Genomic DNA, 18,681 nt, shown 5'->3' with positions numbered 1-18,681 from the left:
GCTCCAAAATTATTCCTGGCTGCCAATACTCTCCAGTCGGTCTAAATGATGTGTTTTTATTTTAAAAAGGACCTCTCAAATGTGCCATTATGTGAGGTTAAAAAGCTCTGCATATTATAATTTCAAGGGTAAAGACAGAGTCGAGTGCTGGTGTTAAACTTGCACTTGCACAGCGAATGAATAAATAATTTCCAGGCCTCGTGCAATTATTCAGAGAAATTCGGCTCCGTACTAAACGCTCAACATCTGTTAAAATATTTTTACATTATTACATTATAAACGATCAACCGTCAAACAGCACTGGCTCATATAATAGCAGCGCTCTGAGGCTATACTTGAGCAAAATTGTGCTTTGGGCAATATGCTGATATCGCCATGCCAACGTGCAACAACGCAACTGATTCATTTAATCCCAACATGCACAGTTAGGCATATCTTAAATAAATATAAACAAACGTAAGAAATCTTTCGTTGATAAAAAAAATAAATAAATAAAAAAAAAAAAAAAAAAATGGTTTCCGCTTTATTTAAATTGACAATATTTTTTTTAAATGCCTATAAAATCTCCAGTTTTTTAATACATGAAAACATTTGACCCTGGATACAGGATAAATTACCATCTCTCACATTCACATAAATGGACATACCCGCTTTATTTTGAATATTAAAGTTTAGAAGCTTTTAAATAAATTTGCTCCACGTCAGCCTGAAGGAGCCCTGGTGAACTCTTTGTGTTGAGGCCTGTACCATCTTGTTTTTGTGGTTTGTTTAATCTGCCAAATCCTCCACAGAGGCTCATACAAACTGCACATCTGGCAGTCCACAGATGTGACCACACCACTAAGTGCTTTCTTGCAATCTTGGCAAAAATACCACATACATGCATAACTTAAATTTTTGTAACGTGGAGAGAGTAACAAAGTCCTCCTTTCCAGCTACAACACAGAGAAAAGTACAAATGCTGCAAAGATTTAAATTAATCCTAGTTTATGGTCATTGCTTGCTCCAGCATTGCAGGATCTGATCTACAGAGTGTGAGGAGTACATTTCTGCCAATGTTACAGTGACCTGATCTATAGGGCGCACTGCCACAGTCACAAATACGCCTGGTCTTGTCTAGACAAAACGAAAATATCTGCTGCTTTGGTAATTACACGCTTGTCCCAGCGGTGGATGAAATGCTTTAGAGAAACCTGATTTAGCTGCTCTGTGAGAAAGTTGGTGCATTGCACTCTGTAGTGGGTCACCCGAAAAAAGTAAAAAATATCAGAAATTCAACTGAAAAAAAGAAAAATAGCTTACTTTTTATGGCAAGCTACAGTTTTTCGATTATAAATCTGCCATTTACAAAATATAAAAGGTCCTCTGTGTGAAATTTGGTTACAAGTGCAGAGCTGTTAGTATAAAGTTTAAAATGTGACTTTTATAATTCCCTGGTCTTTAGCATAAAGGTCTACTTTACTTTCAGATCTCTGCTTTCACCTGCTGGACACTTTTAAAACTGCACCTTCACCCTTTGAGTGTTTCATTTTTATTTACTAGAAGCATCTTCCTCCCTCCCCCCTTACAGGCAATCCATGTTGAGTTATCTAAACTTGTCAAAAGGCAGTCTGGAGGCAAAGAAACCCAAGAGTGGAAACCCAAACCAGCAGAGATGCTTGGAGACAATATTGCACCTTTCCTGATCCCATCTAAGAAGAAGCCATCTGTAAGCTGTGATTATATCTACTACTTTTTCTTTTTTTTTCTTTTTTTTTAAAAAAAAAAATTGTGATTGCCACGAGTCTGGCATTGACTGGAACTACCGTGGTGTTTTTGTTGTGTTTTAGGGAATTTCCTGGAAGTTTATACTTGGCGCTCTGGTGGTGGCTCTAGGCAGCTTGGTGACGTCAATGGTTTTGACTGCAAGAAACTGAAATCCTCTGCTGGAAGTAGTTGAAGATCATCATCTTCATATGCAGGAGCAGAGTTTGGTCTCGAGTCATCTAATAAGTTAATATGAAAAGAGTTTTCTGCTGTTGATGCAACACGACAGCACTGGAGCCTGAACTAAAACGCTCGTCTGAAAAACGAATAATAAAACAGAGTTCTCAGTAGGTTTCTGCTGATCGATACGACAGAAGTTTCTCAGCTTTCCAGTTCTGTCTGTTTGACTTGGAAAAAGGATTACGTTTCTCTTTGTCATAAATAACGGGGCCTGAAAAATGTTCCGCTATCACAGATGTTTAACAAAAAAACAAAAAAATAAAATTAGTGGATGTGAGACTTTTGTAAATAAAAACCCAGTTACAAGCAGTTTTATTTACACACAGTTTTGTGACACACTAATAAATCCTTCAATTAGTACAAGCGATAAAGCCGCAATACAGTATTGCTTATAGTGACGATGAACACAAAAAGAAATTCAATATTTTTCCCCCTCTTATGCAACTCTAGAAAAGAAATCTGGGAAAAAAATAGTGCATTGATCGAAAAAAAAATGTGTTTGTGTACCTGGCAGTTACAGTTAAAATACTTACATTAAATCAAAATGTAAACACTATTGCTTATTTTATAAAATAACCTAACAAATAAATAAAACTTTTTAAAAGAAATATAAGATTGTACATTTATATTTGCATATGTGCAATATTCCCACAATAGAAACCTTCATTTTGATCAAAAAATAAAAGTACATTTAGGATTTTTATAGTAATACATTTAACAGTTTTTAAAATTTGACATTTATTAGATAAAAGTAGCATATTGTCCTTCGTTGCTCTGTACAGACATTAGTCGTCTACAGTCCACAGCAGTTGTTAAGAGTTTTCTTTGGGCTGATTTGATTCAGTCTGACCTGAGAGTCTGACTGCGGCCTCAGTTTGACATTTTTCTTCACTTCTCTGTGTGAAAGTAAAAAGGCAGGAGTGTTGCTACGGGTTACCAAGTAAAAAAGAAGCAAAGAAATTAACTCAATCTCTCTCTCCGACCTCCTACCTTGCCAGATGAAGCACAGCCTCTGTGATGTTTGTACCCTCTTTGGCACTCGTTTCGCAGAACAAGGCGCCGTACGTCTGCAAGCAAAGCACCGACATCCCTGAGTGCATTCAGTTTACTTAGACACCTTAGACGCCAGGTCTCTGTAGAAATACTTTTCCACTAGGTGAAATGGAGAAAAAAAAAACAAAACAACACACCTTGGCCAACTTTTCACCGTGCAAACTGCTCACACAGCTTCCCTCAGGAAGCTCCCCTCGGAGGTCCACCTTGTTTCCAATAACACACATGGGTATCTTCTCCTCCGCTGACTCCTTAATAGAAACAAAGCAGACGATAAATTCTGTTCCTAGTTTTTGATTAGTGTTTCTTTTGTCATCTTTTCAACAACTGATCGTCACCGCTGCAGTTACCTGAATCTGATCCACCCATGCTCTGACGTTAAGGAAGCTGCTTTCTGAAGTAACGTCATAGAGCAGCAGGACTCCGTGAGCTTTACGGAAGTAAGACCTGGCAATACTACGAAACCTAAAATAAAGATAAAAACTCATTTTACTCTAGTGTCTTTTAATTGAGTCAACAATTAAAGAGGTTTACATGTGTTAGAACCAGTATGATAGCACCACATTTTCACAGTTTTCATTAAACGGTTCTCATGGAGGCGCTGTACCTCTCCTGCCCAGCCGTGTCCCAGATCTGCAGATTTGTCTTCTCGCCATCCACCAACATCCTCTTCATTTGGAAATCAACCCCTGGGAAGAAAAAAGAAAAGAAAAAAAAGCAGATTCAAATGTCTGAGATCAAGTGCGTGTTTAATGAAAAGATGGCATCCATGGCACCCACCCAGTGTTGTCTGAATATCATCTCTGAACTCATTAAGGGTCAATCTCAGCAGGAAGCTGGACTTCCCCGCTCCTGCATCTCCAGCTAAAACCAGGCGGTACATCGGGGTAGGCTCCTCACATTCTTCCATGTCTGCTTCCAACGGCTGCTTAAAGGGAGCATAAGATAACAAGATTACCCAACACTGACCATATAAAGCAACCATCATTTAGTTACCTTTCAGAAATGAGACGACTACCACTACACAGCACACAAAACTAAAATTAAAAACAAATACAACATTACAAGAAAGAGCAACGCTAAACGCAACACCAAAGAAGAAACCAAAGGAAAAGTGGAAATGCAAAAAATTAAAATCAAGAACCAGTTTACCTTTGGAGAAAAGGCAGATAAACGTCTTCGTAGGGAAGAAGCGATGGAGGTGGCCATACTCGGAGCCATTGACACGGCAGCTTCAGATTTCACTTCTGATATCTGTAAGAAAAACACAAATTCAATGTCCCGAGAGCAGAGGAGCGTATTGGCATCGAGCGATCCTGGACGTGTCCCCCACCTCCACGTCAGATGGGACACACGAGTAGCTGAAGTGCACAGTTTCCACCGAGCTTCTGCTTTCGTCGCTGTCGTAGTCACTGCCCGAGCTCTCAGCTGTGTCCATCGGCAGGGAGACCCCACTGTCCAGGTATTTATCGGCCCAGGTGGCCACATGAGAGTAGGTCAGTTTGCTCGGGACCTCCAAGCTGTATGAAAACACCCGACACAAACTATGGCTTTAGATGTGACAATTAAGTGTGTAGACATCAATCGGCAGAGGCATACAGGTATGTAAAAATCTTTACATACCCGCTATGGTTAAGCGTGCTCTGTCGGAGGGGTTTCATTCTCCTGGCTGGGATTTCATTTTGGGGAGACAGCTGTTGAGCAGATTAGGAAAGTCAGGGAGGAAAAAAAAAAACCAAAACCTTAAACTCATGAAAACAGTTGACTGTGAGCTTCTACCTGAGAGAGCCAGAGGGTATAGGGAAATATGTCAATAGCAGAAAAGAGAGTTACCCTTCTTTTAGCTGCAACTGCTTCACTTGCCAATGCCGAGCGCAGGTCGTCATTACTGTCATACAGCTTTTTATTCATTTCCCTAATAATACATTTAAGGAAATATGTGAGAGTCACATACACATACGATTGTTGTACTTCCTTACTTTATTGTATGTGATTGTAAAGCAGTCAAACACTCCATATACATGGTCAGTCAATGCTATTATTTGTGTGTAGTTTTTATTCTAAAGACATAATTTAAACAAGCATGCAGCATCCCCAGGAGCGGCATACCTTTGGCCACTTTAGTAGCTGTCCAGTTAATTCACAGTGAGACAGCACCGAGTACAACTGAATAAACGGTGAAAGAACCCACGAGTGTTCATATTAGTCTACCTTAAAGGTTTTAGTATTTATCTAATAAAATCGGTCATGTAAATAGCAAAACTCCTGCTATTCTGTTACCCCCAGTTAGTCCAGATAAGTGGCAGACTCATACAACTAGATTAGAAAGACATTTAGGAGGTACTGGCTCTTCTATTATATCATATGGAGAACAATAAATATTTGCATAAACTTGGATTCTCAAACTTTGTGTTTATATAATGTAAAACAGGAGTGACACTGTCAAACCTGTGCCCTTTATTTACTCATGTAGAAGAGCTTGAAAGTACTGACTGGAGTCATTACATTATTCATTTAAAAAGTCAGCATAAACAAAGTATCATGAGCTTAAAGGTAGACTTACTGGAGAATCTGAATCTGACTGGAGTACGACTGGTATTCCATAGCCATCCTCTTCAAATATTCTGTTTCTCTGTGAAAGGACGCACACACGTTATATGGATTGTGGTTTCTGAGCGTCAGAATCGTCACGTCAGGTCTGACAACAGCTTTACCGTTCATGTTGAGCTTTCTGAGCCGCATACATGTTCTTCAGCTTGTCCAGCTCTGAGTGCAGGATGGCGATGTTTGTCTGGGCTTGCAGAAGAGAGCCGCGTAGCTGCTCGTTCTCCTGTGAGGAGATTCGGCCAATGACAAAATAGCAATAAACAAAAAAAAAAAAAAAAGAATTTATTGGACTAATCTTGTAGTTTGACTTACCTGTGAGAGATCGCTGATTTGTCCGCTCAGTCTGAGCATCTCTTCCTTTGAATGGTTCAGTTCAGAGTCTTCTTTACTCTTAAATAAATAATAAAGAAAATTACATTAAGATTTGTTTAAACAGTTTTACATTTTAATGATATGAAGCAAAGAAAACCCAAAATAGAAAGTAACAGCCACCTGATCTTTTATTGTAAAAGAATGAAACATCAGCAGTTCAAGGTTTGAACATTTTTATACATAAAGTACAAAAAAATAAATAAAGGATGATTTTTTTTAAGAGAATTGCAACTCATTTATAGCAAATTGGATGTTTTACAGTTTAGAATGAGCTGATGCTGTGATTTAGAAACTTACAATCTTATTTCCATCAAACTGCATGTTCACAATACGTTAATGCTGTGTAAGAGCAGCTGATCTATAACGCTCACCATCTACAGGACAAGGAAACCAACTGCTTCCACTATACTGTATGTGCCAAGCGGACTTATTTGGTACTATTGCAATACAGATGAGTCTTACTATCAAAGCCACACAGTACTCCAATTACATGATTCAAGATTCTTTATTTGTCACGTGCATGGTTAGACAGATATAACACGCAGTGAAATGTGACCTGATACATGTTTTACATGACAACCTAATTGATTGTTTTGCTTACTTTGCAAGTTCAAATAATAATGTCTCATCTTCCTTGATAAGAAATTATTAACCAGGAATTACTGTCAAAACAGAAGAAAAGATGGTTTTAAGAACTGCTGGAGGTTTACGTTTAAAAAGGCTTAATCATCAAAGAGTCTTTATTTGACCTGGCTGATGTTGCTCACCATCCACAATAGTCACTGGCACTGGAAATTTGTCTGACAAAACATATACTGCATGAGGTGGCAATCATATTTTTTGCATTGCGGAAACAGAGATGATAGTGTGGCCTGTAGATTAACTACAGTAAGCCACATAGAGGTGCGTTTTTGTGACACTGTAGCTTCTTAAAGGCTTTTAAACAGCTGGGTACTGTAGCACTAATTACAATTATAAAAAATCATTTGATATTTTTGCAAAGAGCCGCTTCATGTGTTTAATCAAAAAACGCAAAATTACTCCCATGCCATTGTGGTGTGCAGGAGTGTAAGGAAACAGCATGTGGCTTGGCTGTGAATAGGCTGTAGTCAACATAAAGGGGTTACATATAGGTTTTTGGGGTTTTTTAAATGACCCGTTTTGGAGGCATCCTTATGACTCTGCATTATCAAACATATTCTGTTCTATATTCTAATCAGTTCAGTCCTTTTTGCCAGTTGAAATAATTTCATAAAACTGTTATATTTGTTGCAGTTTCTCGTTCCCTCTTTGCCACACCTCTCTTTAAAAAAGATTTATTTTTATCTCAGCGAGTGTTTTTGCCTGGATAATTAAAACGATATCTAAAAGTCCAAAAACTGATGTCAGCTTCTATCTTGTGACAGGAAAGTTAAAAATCACACATATACATAACTCCTGTGAGATATATCAGACAAATTATGACAGCCAAGTGCTTTACAAAACTTTAAAGCCGATAATTTTGAGCCACACTGGCAATCACTGTTTGACATGACACAGGGACAACTCGCAACCAGAAGCCAAAAAAAGGTGTTGGCCAGTTCCTGCTTAAATGGGTGTGGAGTGAATTTCTGGCTTCACTGTTTATGCCTCATTTACTCTATGCATTTAAATGCCTCCAGCATGGTTCAATTGCACAGTACAGGTAGTGTCTATACAATGTGTGCTTTTACATCTATGTTAATGCGCGTAATATGAAGCCTTAGAATGAGCACAGCTAGTCTCCAAATGCACACAACTCAGATCTTTCTCTTAATTATGCTTTCTCTCTTTTTTTGTCCCCTCCTTTATTCCATTCATTTTTCCTGTGTATTTTTATTCACTATTCAAATCACCACAGCCCACTTATTGTATAGCTAACCACAAATGTGTATGTTTACATTTCATTTTCTGCTATGTCTAATGTGAACGGAGAAGCAAAATGCACGAGTAAAAAGTCTTGTTTTTAAGCGAAATCCTGACATTTTCTGGAAATTGTGTAGTTTGTGGATGAAAGGTAGTGAGCAAGACTTTATCTGTCTGCACGGTCCATCACACTTTCCCAGAAAGCAAGCAGCAGCAGCTAGACATCCTACAAGAGCTTGTGTGTTGCTTTTCAGATACAGAGGCTTTTTTCTCTTTCTGTATGTTGTTAGAGAACATCATGAGGGAACAAAGTAGATAGCTGTCTGTGAAATAAGAAAAAAAAAAAACACAACCTACCTTTAACAGTCTTTCCACAGTGGCATGCAGGTCTGCAACTTCATTCTCATGCCTCCTCTGCAAGCCGGCCATAATTTCTTCCATTTTCTTTCTCTCCTGTGAAACCAAAGCAGTTAGAAGTGCAGGCCAACTCAGGCCTTGAAGAGGGGCTTTCATGTGACTTTACAGAGGCTCTTTGTGAGAACACATGTAACTAGCTGCTGTGGGCTGTGCCACAAATTTGCAGGTAGCTCACATGAAATACTGAGGAATGCGTGCAACCTTTCCACTTCAGCAAGGAATCAAATGCAATCATTTAGTCCGCTTGTCTGCATGCTGTTTATTGATTAAATACGCTGGCTTTCATGATGAAATTTCTTATCTTTAACTTCTAAGTATTGAAGTAAATCACAGGAGCAACGCTTCACATACTATGAACCCTGCAGCTATTCCACTCACCTCGTCTCTCACCCTCTCCTCCGTCCTAGTGAGATGCTGTTGTAGATCGTCCTCCAGCTCTGCCAGCTGACTGTGATTTAAGCCCTCGGCTCTGTTTGAACAGAAAAGTCTGTTTGAGTCCATCCCGGCAGCTTCAAGCACGCTCAGTCAAAGCAGATCCTCCAACAATAATCCAAATACAAAAATGAGCAGCACAAAAAAAAAACCAGAAGAGTCCATTTACTTGATCTAGCTGACTGATTTGACTTGAAACCTGCTACACTTGTGGCTTCGCTCTTCAGCTCAGACAACACGTGAGCCAACCAGAGTCGAGGGAGGGACAGAATTTCAAAACAAGGCTACACAGGTGATTGCTACTGAGGTACTGATTACTGCCAGTGGAGTTTCTTAATTAGATGCCCACACACATTTATTCTACTTTAGTTTATGTGGGGAAAAGGTTACTTTATAGATACACATATAGATACAACTAATGGAAACAGATGGAAATACCCAAGTTATGAAACAATTAAACGACTGGGAAGGACAGCAAATTTTAGTCTTCCTACTTCCTTGAGAAAGGAATGTTAACTTTCCCATTCCATGCACTTAGTGAACCATACAAAACTCTTAGAGACACACTCACTTTTGTTTGTATGACAGAGATTCCATGGCTTAACAGGCTGTCTTTACAGGAAATTATTAAAAAGGCGGAAGTCAAACCTTGATTAACCCTTTAAGACACAAACTACTAAAAGTCACAGTTACTCAAAGTCAACAATCAGGAGTGGTTTTTCTAAAAACATCCATCTTCTTCTGCTTATCCAGGTCAGGGTTGCAGGGGGGCTGGAGCCTATCCCCTAACACATAGAGACAGACAACCATTCGAACTCACGTTTACACCTACGAGTGTCACTACTGAGAAAAACATCAGATAAAGCTGCAGATTTACGGAGCAGATAAACATAGGAGAAAAAGCTGAGATAGTTAAGTCTCGGCTGATCGGTGTTCCCCATGGTGCAATATTTCTTCTTCACTCACCCACTTTCACTCTCTATGTATTTATGCACCACTTTGCGTTCAATTATTAGTTTTTATTAATCTCTAGCTCGCTTGAACAGTGTGTCTTTTATCCTGTCTTCCTATTAAAAAGGAGTTTTTTCTTCTCACTGACACTGAGTTCTTCCTCATAGGGGGTTTTCTCTTTGTTAGTGTTGGGGGTTTACCGTACAAAAATCCTTCAGGCAACTCTTGTTGTGATTTAGCACTACATAAATAAAACTGAATTGACTACAAAGGAGCTGCAGGAAAGTTTGGCATTCAATGGAGCAGCAGCATGATGCATGGACAGGGTCTACACGGAAGAGAATTGAACCTAAAAAAGATGATTTCTTTAACTTTAGTATTAGCATCCTAAAAAAACAAAGCACAAAAAAAGCCCCTCACAATCCCCTCATTTGAGGATTACAGGAATCGGTGGTATTTAGAGCTCGCTATACCTGCAACACAGCATAAAATACTTCAAAACTTTAAATGATCTGAAGGTAAAAGTGGGTGAATATCTCACAAAAAGATTTTGTTGTATAAAAGGAAGTTTTTGTGTCAGGAGGTGATTCAGAAGCACAGTTTGACACCCACGTCAGAGAAGGATAGAGAAAGACCTTGTGTATGCACACCACTGGCAGTGTTATACCAAGAACACCCAATACCAAATCACAGAGGTGCTTTTATTATTATTTTTTTTCTATTTCAGGACAGTGACTGATGAGCCAGCTGGCAGATGGCATATGAGACTGCAGCAGCATCAGAAGAGTCCACTAGCAGTTAGACCTCCACTAATCAGAACCGTTGAAATCTGCACAGATTCACAGTCTGCCCAAATAAACATTCAGCTCTGCTGTTGTCTCTAGCTCATTTGGGGAAAACAATTACAATACATTAGCTTAAGAAGTATGCAAATTGTACACTGGCAAAAGTAATGAAGACCAGAGGGTTAAACACTTAGCAGCTTCAGCAGTTAGATAGTAAACCAGATTAAAAATGCACTTGAACTGCATCCACAAGATGGCAGCAGGTCACCACTACATGTTTATTACATTCAAAAAGGATTATTGCCCTGGATTAACCTGGATTATTTATTACACATTGCAAGGGTTCATTCACTTTTAAATGCAGCCATTGAATGTCACTTCATATCTGCTCATATCATCACTGGGACCCATGTGCTGTGACTTCCTGCTGATTGTTATATACTGATTTGACTTTACAAGTTCCTCCTAAATGCACTGACCACACATAGGACAGTTGCTCTTACCGCTTCAAACTGGTCTCAAGCTGTTCACACTGAAGTCTGCTGTCCAGGCTTTGGCTGATCAGGGAGTGGATGAGTTCCTCATACTGCTGCAGGAGAGTCATGTTTGCAGAGGAGTGAATGGCCTTGTAAAGATCGGCCAGCTGCTCCCTGAAACTATGACGAACACAACAGTTAGTAACCACCTGCTGACTGACATTTTTTTATGCATATTTTGACTAAAATATGGTTTTAGAAGCAAATTATGAACTCCTGGGGGCTAAAAGATAGGTGTTAAAAGTTGATAGTTTCAGAAAGAGAAAGCAGTGCAACAGACCATTCATGATGGATATCCACTGTGGAATAAATGGGTGAAACAAAAAGGTAGAGGTAAACATCTTTTGGCAAAATATAGTTATATACAGCTAGTGCTGTAATTTCTGTTTAAACCCTTCAATTAAAAGGTAAAAGTCTGTACATAAACTGTATCTTGAGTGTTTGAAATCTACTCTGATGTGGTGTACAAAGCTACATTTAGGACATTTTTCTCAGTATTAAAAAGTTTCTAGATCTCATTAGTATACAGCAAGATAGCAAAATCTAGCTTTTCTAATTTTGGAGAAGATCTATACAGATCTAAAACAGTTTGGGTTTCTGTTTGTCACTGATTACCATTAGAGAAAGCTGTGAAAACTTCCATTTAGAAATATTGTAACAAATATAATGCCAAACTGAGTTCTACATAAAGATAGTTGTATTTTTTAAACTATATTTTTCTGTATCATTTTCTTTGTTTCTTTCTACAGTGTTGAGTCACATAATATAATAGTCAAATGTAACTTATTACATATACTAATATTTTACTTTGAGTATAGTTTGAATGTCCTTGAATGTTCTATACAAATATTGTACTTTGTATTTCATACCATTTAATGTAAAGCTATTTATTTCTATCATTGTTATTGTTAATAATAATAATAATAATAATAACAATAATAATAATAATATTTAACATATAGAATTATAGTAAGTAATGAAAATCGCCAGCTGGTGCTAAAGTGATTTATGCATTAATTAAGACTTCATCGTGCATGAAACCATATACTTACATCCAAACCATAAACTGGGCTGACCTCTCCCTTAAGTCATAGAGCCACACACATTTCTCCCAGTCAGTCATGGGATCTAACCCCTAAATGACAACCCTACATACAAATGAAAACTTGAAAAAAAGTCAGAAATGTAACAAAGTCTCTTTCTTTTCTCCAAGTCTTTCACTTAGTGCCCTGATATCAGTTAATCAGTAATAGTCCAGCAATACAATTCTGCATAGTACTTTAGGCATTTTAGGTATATTTAGCTATTTTGTATTACTAAAGTACTTAGAATGAACTTTACCACTTTGACCACTTTGCAAGAAACCTATTCAGTATAAACCACTATTTGAACTCTTGTGCGTCAGCAGTTTTTACTACATCGCATGTTTTTCTGACAAATATTCTGATTTCCTGTGCCCCCCTCCAGCTTCCTCTTGGTTCCAACTGGCACCCCATTTAAAAATCCTTTAAACGCCCCTGCCACTAAGAACGACGACATCGGTAACGATACAAAAGTTATGGGACGTAGACTCTGACCTAAGTATATACTTATTATTTTAGTATATACGTCCAGTGTTATTTGATTACATTAAAGCTGTATATCGTTTTTAAAGGGAGAGTTTGTTTATTCTTCCACTAAACACCTGTACCGCATGACTAATCAGTGCAGCACAAAGCTAACAGTGGGGCAGCAGTGCCCACTGGCCAGGTAATTTCTAGCCAGATGGCGGGTAGAACACACTGAAGCTTCCCGGATGTGAGTTTACCTTTCGGTAAGGATAGATTTCGCATCTGCCCTGTCTTCAAACTCTTCCCAGGGGGAGTCTTGTGCTTGGGATGCCCCTGCGACGAAAGACGCCAGATCCAGAGTCTCCGAAACCTCCTGAAACCTGGAGGAAAACCTGTTGTAGTCGATGTATCCGTCTTCGTTCGGGTCAAACTTGTCAAACAAAGTCCCGATCTCGGTTTCAGGGACGCTGAGTTCCCGGCACACTACAGTAAAGTCCTCGTACTCGATCTTACCGGACTTGTTCACATCGCAAGCAGAGAATAATCTCCTCAGGCTGTGTCGCTCCATAGTAACAGGTTTAAAAACAAAGTATAATCCAGAAAATGTTAAAATTTAACAGACTTGAGCCAAAATAAAAGCCCAAACCATCGTCTCAGAGTAACTGTAGAGGATTGGTCCAAACCTGCCTGTAGGCGGGTACCAGCCGAATCAATGGACCCCAATGTGCCTCCTCGTTTGGCTTGGACTGGAGTTAGATGTCATGTATGTTTGCAGTGACGCTGCGATATAATAGAAATACAACAGACAACGCAAGTGCTGACCTGTGTTTGCCTTTAAGGTGTGTGTGCTGCATGTGAGAGTTTTATCAGATAACCTGCACACCATTGTTTGGCTGGGTTTGCAGAGTTTCTGACAACACCCTGAGAGGAAAAGCAGTAACCTGTGCTCAGATAGAGTTGGGGCCCACAGTTTGTTCCAGTTGGGACTGCAGCACCTTTTTTTTAAGTCACTGGCCACTTATTTAGAATAAGTGTTCCTTGAAATAACAACATATCTAATCAGCCAATCACATGGCAGCAACTCAGTGCATTTAGGCATGTAGGCACCAATTGTGAAAGTTCAAAATGAGCATCTGAATATAGAAGGGTGAGTTAAGTGACTTTGACTGTGACATGGTTTTAGGTACCAAATGGTTTTGATTTAAAGTGATTGTCCCTACACAACGATCTCCAGGGGTTTGCAGATAACATTCCAAGAAAGATAAAATATCTGCTTCAAGCTAATAGTATGAAAACAGGAAATAAACCATGTTATAACGAAGTAATGCAGAAGAGCGTCTCTGAGCCCAACATGATGAATTTTGAAGCAGGTGAGCTACAGCAGCAAAGGATCACACCGACCGCTGCTCCTGACAGCCAAAAATAGAAAACTAAGCCTATAAATCACACAGGTTCAACAAAATGGGACAAGAGAAAAGTGGACCTATTGCTTTGTTCTGTTTTTGCTGCAACTTTCAGATGCTAGAGTCAGAATTTCGGGTAAACAACATGAGAGCATGGATCTATCCTCCTTGGTATTAGGGGTTCAGGCTGGTGGGGGTATAATGGTGTTGGGGATGTTTCCCTGGTTGCTCTAGTACCAACTCAAGCTGGAATACCTGAAACTTAGTAAAGCTGCTGAATATCAGTATCTCATGTTAATTTTGAACGGCACTTACTATTGTGTGTCTATAAAGTATTTATATAGTCATTGGTTGCAACGTAGATCAGATGGTGCTGCCACCATGCGGTGAAAAGAGAAATTACAGTTTATCAATTCCGTTTATGGTGGCGGGCCATAAATAATACATTTTAAGGTAGGAGCGAGGGGCAATTTAAATCGGACCTAGGGCCGTGATTCACAGTCACTTCATTTTCTACAATACATTTCCTACCTTAAAATATACACTTCGCTTTATATTGTAAACACAAGGACAATATACACAAGGACAATCCCAATAATCAAATGATCCCTTAATGAGTACGCACTTGGGAACAGTGGGAAAGGAAAGCTCCCTTTTAACCAGCTGGAGGTTAAATAAACAAATTTCTACCAGAAAATGGCACAAAAAGGTATCAAATTGGTATTTGCATCAAATGTTAGATGCTAAAAAATAAAATTTCTTGCATATGGACCCCTTAAAACCCAGATTTGAGGTATCCCACTACAATGCACTTGCAAAAACCTGCACCAATGTCTGAAAGGAAATGGTTAACCTACTGAAATCATGAGCCTTTCAAATAACAAAAATCTCCATTTTATCTTTATTTGAAAAATTAAAATAAAGTGCTTTTTATATACAATACAAAAAGAAAGAAAACAGTAGTGATGTATGATACAAAAAAATACAATTCACAATATTTTTTACATTGGCAGCTGAATTTACAAAACAACTTTACATAAAAACTCGTTTACTTACAATACATGTTGACAAGAGTCTGAGCAACTTGTACTGTCACAAATAGAAGAAGGCCCGACTATAGTGGTTCAATAAGTGAGAGCAGACGACGATACTTTCACTGTGGCATTAATAGTTTAGGCTTGTATTCAAATAAAGAAAAACATATTCAGTACCTGCACATATTCGACTAAATCACTGCCACGCTGTATTTATTCTGCGCTTTGCAAATTTAATATTGTTCTGATGACAGCCGCTTCACCAAAAGCTGCCAGTTGTTGTTGTTTTTAATAACAGTCAAAGCATGAGTCTTTCATATTGCATGAGTGAATATAGCTGACTAGTCTTTGAAATTCAGTTTTGCAGTGCCATTTATAGGAAATGTAATATAATACTAATGCTTATACATTTTTTTTTAATATTTAAAAAAAAAGAAAAAGAAAAATCAGCCAGTGGTTATTTACGCACTACAGTTTAAGAATAAAATAGAATCCCTGACTGCGCTTGAAGCCACCCTAACAAAAATGTAAAATAAAACGACACCTCTCATGAGCACGTATTGTACAACATTGACACAATTAAATTACATGTATTCACGGTTTTGACGTTTTGTTTTTTTTTTAAGTATGGCCAGTCCTGTCACACCTACAGTGTAGCGTTTGACTCCAGAGCACTACTACCTGGTTAGTTTATTATCCCCAAGAGGCACATCTCTTGATTATTGTTTCAGAAGGCATTCTCCATTCCCACCCCTCCCCCCAAGGCAGATTTGTAACCAAATCCATAACCTGCAGTGTACTAAGGCTCTTAACATGATGTGCAAATCCTGTGCTTTCTGAGTCACGATGTATATGCCTTCCCTTTAGGTACGCATTTTTTCTGTTGTTGTTGTTGTGAAGTATTGATTTTGCTGGCTGGATCGCAATACTAGAGCCATACTCAAGTAAGAATAAAAACTATTGGATGACATGAGAAATCAAGTTATGCAATCATCTGATTTAGTTATATTAAAGCGAGAAAAATCAGTAAAATGAACAATCCCCCTGTTTATTACTGAATGACAAAGGGAGTTATTGCCTTAATGGTTGCCTTTACAACCACCTAAGAGGCTGTTTTCTTCATTAACACTCTTCAGTTTATATTTATATCAAAGGTGACAGTCTACAGGTGTGTTATGGAAATCACATTATTTTTAGGTGTTTGTTTCAGATTCAGTATGATTCAGTGACAGTACAGCTGTGAAAAAATGTCTCCATAAAATAACCATTTGGCCACATAATAATAATATCAATAATGATGATAATAAATATTTATAACCTTTCATCATGCTTCAACAAATGACCTGCCACAGATTTAACATTACCGTTCCGGGCGCTCGTCTTTTATCATCTGTTTTTGTCACGCCGGCCTTTCAGAGCTGCATCATCTTTCTCCAGAAAACACACCAAAATGGCTAAAATCTCTTGCATACTTGCGACTGCGGTGTAATGAGTGTGCGTCTCTTTGCGTGGGTGTGTGTTTGTAGTGCCACTGTATCTAAAGTAATTAACAGTGCCAACACCTTTGTGCTTACTCAGTCTCAAGGTGAGGTGTTTCTCGGTGTTTACCCCACTTCACATTATTTGCTTTGCATAGACTGCCTATCTCATGAAGAACAGCGTGATAATACCTGGAATGAGTCCCCCTCCCTTCCTTCCCTTTTATCACATTTGGTGAAAGAAAACCAAGAAAAATCTAACAACTTAAAGTCACTCGTCCTCAGACAAATATTTATACCTAGTAAAGATGGCAATACTTAAAAAGCACATTTCTCTCTTTTCTTGGAGTGCAGTGATTGAGGTGGTAAGAGTTTCTGCATTTCTACTTTCATCTTTTCAGATTTCTTTGTTCTTGCTGTGTTTGATTTAATTCTAAAATAATGACTTGTGTGAATGTACACAGGCTATCCTGTAAGAAACATTACAGGACTTTTTTAATATATATATATATATCTCCTGTCTTTGACTTGTTCGTGTGGATTCTGGTTTACCTTGCTACAGTACAGTACATAGTGCACAACCTCAGTGAAGGCTAGACTCTCGCAGAATGAAAATGAAACAGCAAACACTGCGTCAGGCGTCGTGTTCGAGCATCACTCTGCCTTTCAGAGTATTACCGGCATGTCAAATGGACGGACTGTGAAAGGCAACTCTCTGAAATTTGTTCGCTAAATGGTGGTCACGATGCCATCTCAACGCTTGTTACATTCCCGTGAGCCGTACGTGAAAGTCTGAAGGCGAGCCGGAGCTTCTTCAGTGTGCTTCAAATGCACTTGAATAAGAGGGTGAGAGGAAAACGAAATAAAATGCACATGGACCACATCGACAGAATAAAATAAGAAAGAAAGAAGAGCGAGAGAGAGAGAGTGCAAAATCTGTGTAATGTAAAGTCTCTCCACGAGAGTGCTGATTTTTCCCTCTTATGTTTTTGTCTTTCTCAACAAGTGCACTCTTTCCTTTGAGTTCAAAAGCAGTCACTCCATATAACATGAAGCCTGCCTCACACTATAGAGTCTTTAATCTCGGAGCCCAGCCTGACTCGAGGCCGGGGGCACGTGGGCGAAATTTCCACGTGACTCTCTCTTAAGTTCAGAGGCCTCTTCTCCGATTCAGAGAAGCTCTTACTGTTATCAGGTGATGAGCACTCGTGCGGTGGAGTGCTGCATATGTAGTTGTCATTAAGGGTCTGGTACCCCTTGTGATCCGAAGCTGAGGTTGTGACTGTGTTGCCGTTGAGTGGCAAGTTTTCAGCGGGTTTCCCCACTATTCTGGGCTTCTTCTGCTGCATGTTCGGGCACTCTCCCTCCTTCAGCATGGACTTCATGTGGTCACGGTTCCTGTAAACCACAAAAAGGGAGAAGACTACCAGGGAAAACACCAGGAGGGCGCATACAACGATCAGCTCGTTCCAGTAGGTCTTTGTGTTGATCTGCGGCGAGCGGGCCTCCCCTGGCAGGATGATGATTTCCTCCTGTGAGATCTGCGGCGTACGTGAACGGCCTGTCAAGGTGGTGCTCTCCTGCTTGGCTTCGCCTCTCACACAGTAGTTTGCCAGCAGCTGTCTGAAGCCCTCCTCCACTGACCAGCACTCGTACGTTTCCTGCTTGTCCGCTTGAGCTACCACCACCAGTCCCCCCTCCGGGCTGGGGTAGTGGAAGTGACCTGCGCTCTCACTGAACTCCCACTTCCTTTCAGCCAAATTAGAGCGCAGCTTGCAGGGCAGTACTTTGAATGTGTTGGCTGGGATAATGATCACCTGGCATGACGACATCCCTGCGGAAAGTCAAAGCGCAGATGAGTCAGGTATGGCGTGAAAAAAGGCTGTACCACTCTACTGATGCAGAATAATAATGGTTTTTCAATCAACTCTCATTTTGAGAGGCATAGCATGGAAATGGAGAGTGCTCTGTAAATCTTAGAGAAGAGGAGGGCACATACGTGTAGGTGGAGGTCTGGCAAACCGTGGACTTGGCACAGTCTTATTGCAAATAGCTGACGTGTCTGCTTCATCTACATCCTGCCTCCAGGCACTGAAACACATACAATTAATCATAAATAATAATCATAATCCTTTTTTTTAAATGCACTCTCTCATCTAATATTTGCATATCACAGGCATAGACTGAATATAA

At 39.3% G+C, this 18,681-nt stretch overlaps 3 protein-coding genes across 11 annotated transcripts in view; 1 reads left to right on the top strand and 2 right to left on the bottom strand.

The window, feature by feature from the left end:
• Window positions 1-2,469, top strand: part of fkbp16 (FKBP prolyl isomerase 16) — a 33,510-nt gene extending 31,041 nt beyond the window's left edge. The window contains exons 8-9 of the mRNA XM_003440611.4: window positions 1,571-1,708; window positions 1,830-2,469. Of these exons, the coding sequence (XP_003440659.1) occupies window positions 1,571-1,708; window positions 1,830-1,916 (225 nt within the window). The 3' untranslated portion in view covers window positions 1,917-2,469. The remainder of the gene's footprint in view (window positions 1-1,570; window positions 1,709-1,829) is intronic.
• On the bottom strand, window positions 2,282-13,558 carry rasef2 (RAS and EF-hand domain containing 2). 4 transcript variants are annotated; one of them, XM_025908567.1, is made up of 17 exons: window positions 12,831-13,558; window positions 10,991-11,143; window positions 8,698-8,788; window positions 8,260-8,355; window positions 5,959-6,036; window positions 5,754-5,869; window positions 5,603-5,671; window positions 4,873-4,954; window positions 4,663-4,733; window positions 4,373-4,559; window positions 4,192-4,293; window positions 3,820-3,967; window positions 3,647-3,728; window positions 3,390-3,504; window positions 3,177-3,287; window positions 2,977-3,053; window positions 2,282-2,882 (listed from the first exon to the last, which is right to left on the bottom strand). In XM_025908567.1, the coding sequence occupies exons 1-17, from the start codon at window positions 13,139-13,141 to the stop codon at window positions 2,780-2,782; spliced, it is 1,992 nt and encodes a 663-aa protein (XP_025764352.1). In that variant the 5' UTR covers window positions 13,142-13,558; the 3' UTR covers window positions 2,282-2,779. The 4 variants fall into 4 exon arrangements, with proteins under 4 accessions (XP_025764352.1, XP_005470818.1, XP_005470819.1 ...); XM_005470761.4 differs by having other exon boundaries at window positions 3,177-3,290; window positions 12,831-13,550; XM_005470762.4 differs by having other exon boundaries at window positions 3,177-3,290; window positions 3,820-3,964; window positions 12,831-13,549.
• Window positions 13,559-14,859: 1,301 nt separating this feature from the next.
• The window catches only part of sema4ba (sema domain, immunoglobulin domain (Ig), transmembrane domain (TM) and short cytoplasmic domain, (semaphorin) 4Ba), an 87,260-nt gene continuing 83,438 nt past the window's right edge, over window positions 14,860-18,681 (bottom strand). For all 6 annotated transcript variants that reach the window (XM_005470758.4, XM_019361607.2, XM_025908566.1 and 3 more), the window contains 2 exons: window positions 18,488-18,579; window positions 14,860-18,322 (listed from right to left, as the gene is read on the bottom strand). In XM_005470758.4, the coding sequence (XP_005470815.1) occupies window positions 17,550-18,322; window positions 18,488-18,579 (865 nt within the window). In that variant the 3' untranslated portion in view covers window positions 14,860-17,549. The remainder of the gene's footprint in view (window positions 18,323-18,487; window positions 18,580-18,681) is intronic.

Source organism: Oreochromis niloticus, linkage group LG7, assembly GCF_001858045.2.
Source record: "Oreochromis niloticus isolate F11D_XX linkage group LG7, O_niloticus_UMD_NMBU, whole genome shotgun sequence".
Taxonomy (NCBI): domain Eukaryota; kingdom Metazoa; phylum Chordata; class Actinopteri; order Cichliformes; family Cichlidae; genus Oreochromis; species Oreochromis niloticus.
This window is presented reverse-complemented; position numbering and strand designations above follow the sequence as displayed.

Bases quoted from the DNA above. Each gene is read 5' to 3' on its own strand.
- rasef2 (XM_005470761.4), bottom strand. From the start codon at position 13,141: ATGGAGCGACACAGCCTGAGGAGATTATTCTCTGCTTGCGATGTGAAC. The intron at 5,870-5,958 runs GTAAGTCAAACT...ATCTCCTCACAG, and splicing joins AAATCAGCGATCTCTCACAG to GAGAACGAGCAGCTACGCGG. The intron at 4,294-4,372 runs GTGGGGGACACG...TTTTTCTTACAG, and splicing joins GTGTCCCATCTGACGTGGAG to ATATCAGAAGTGAAATCTGA.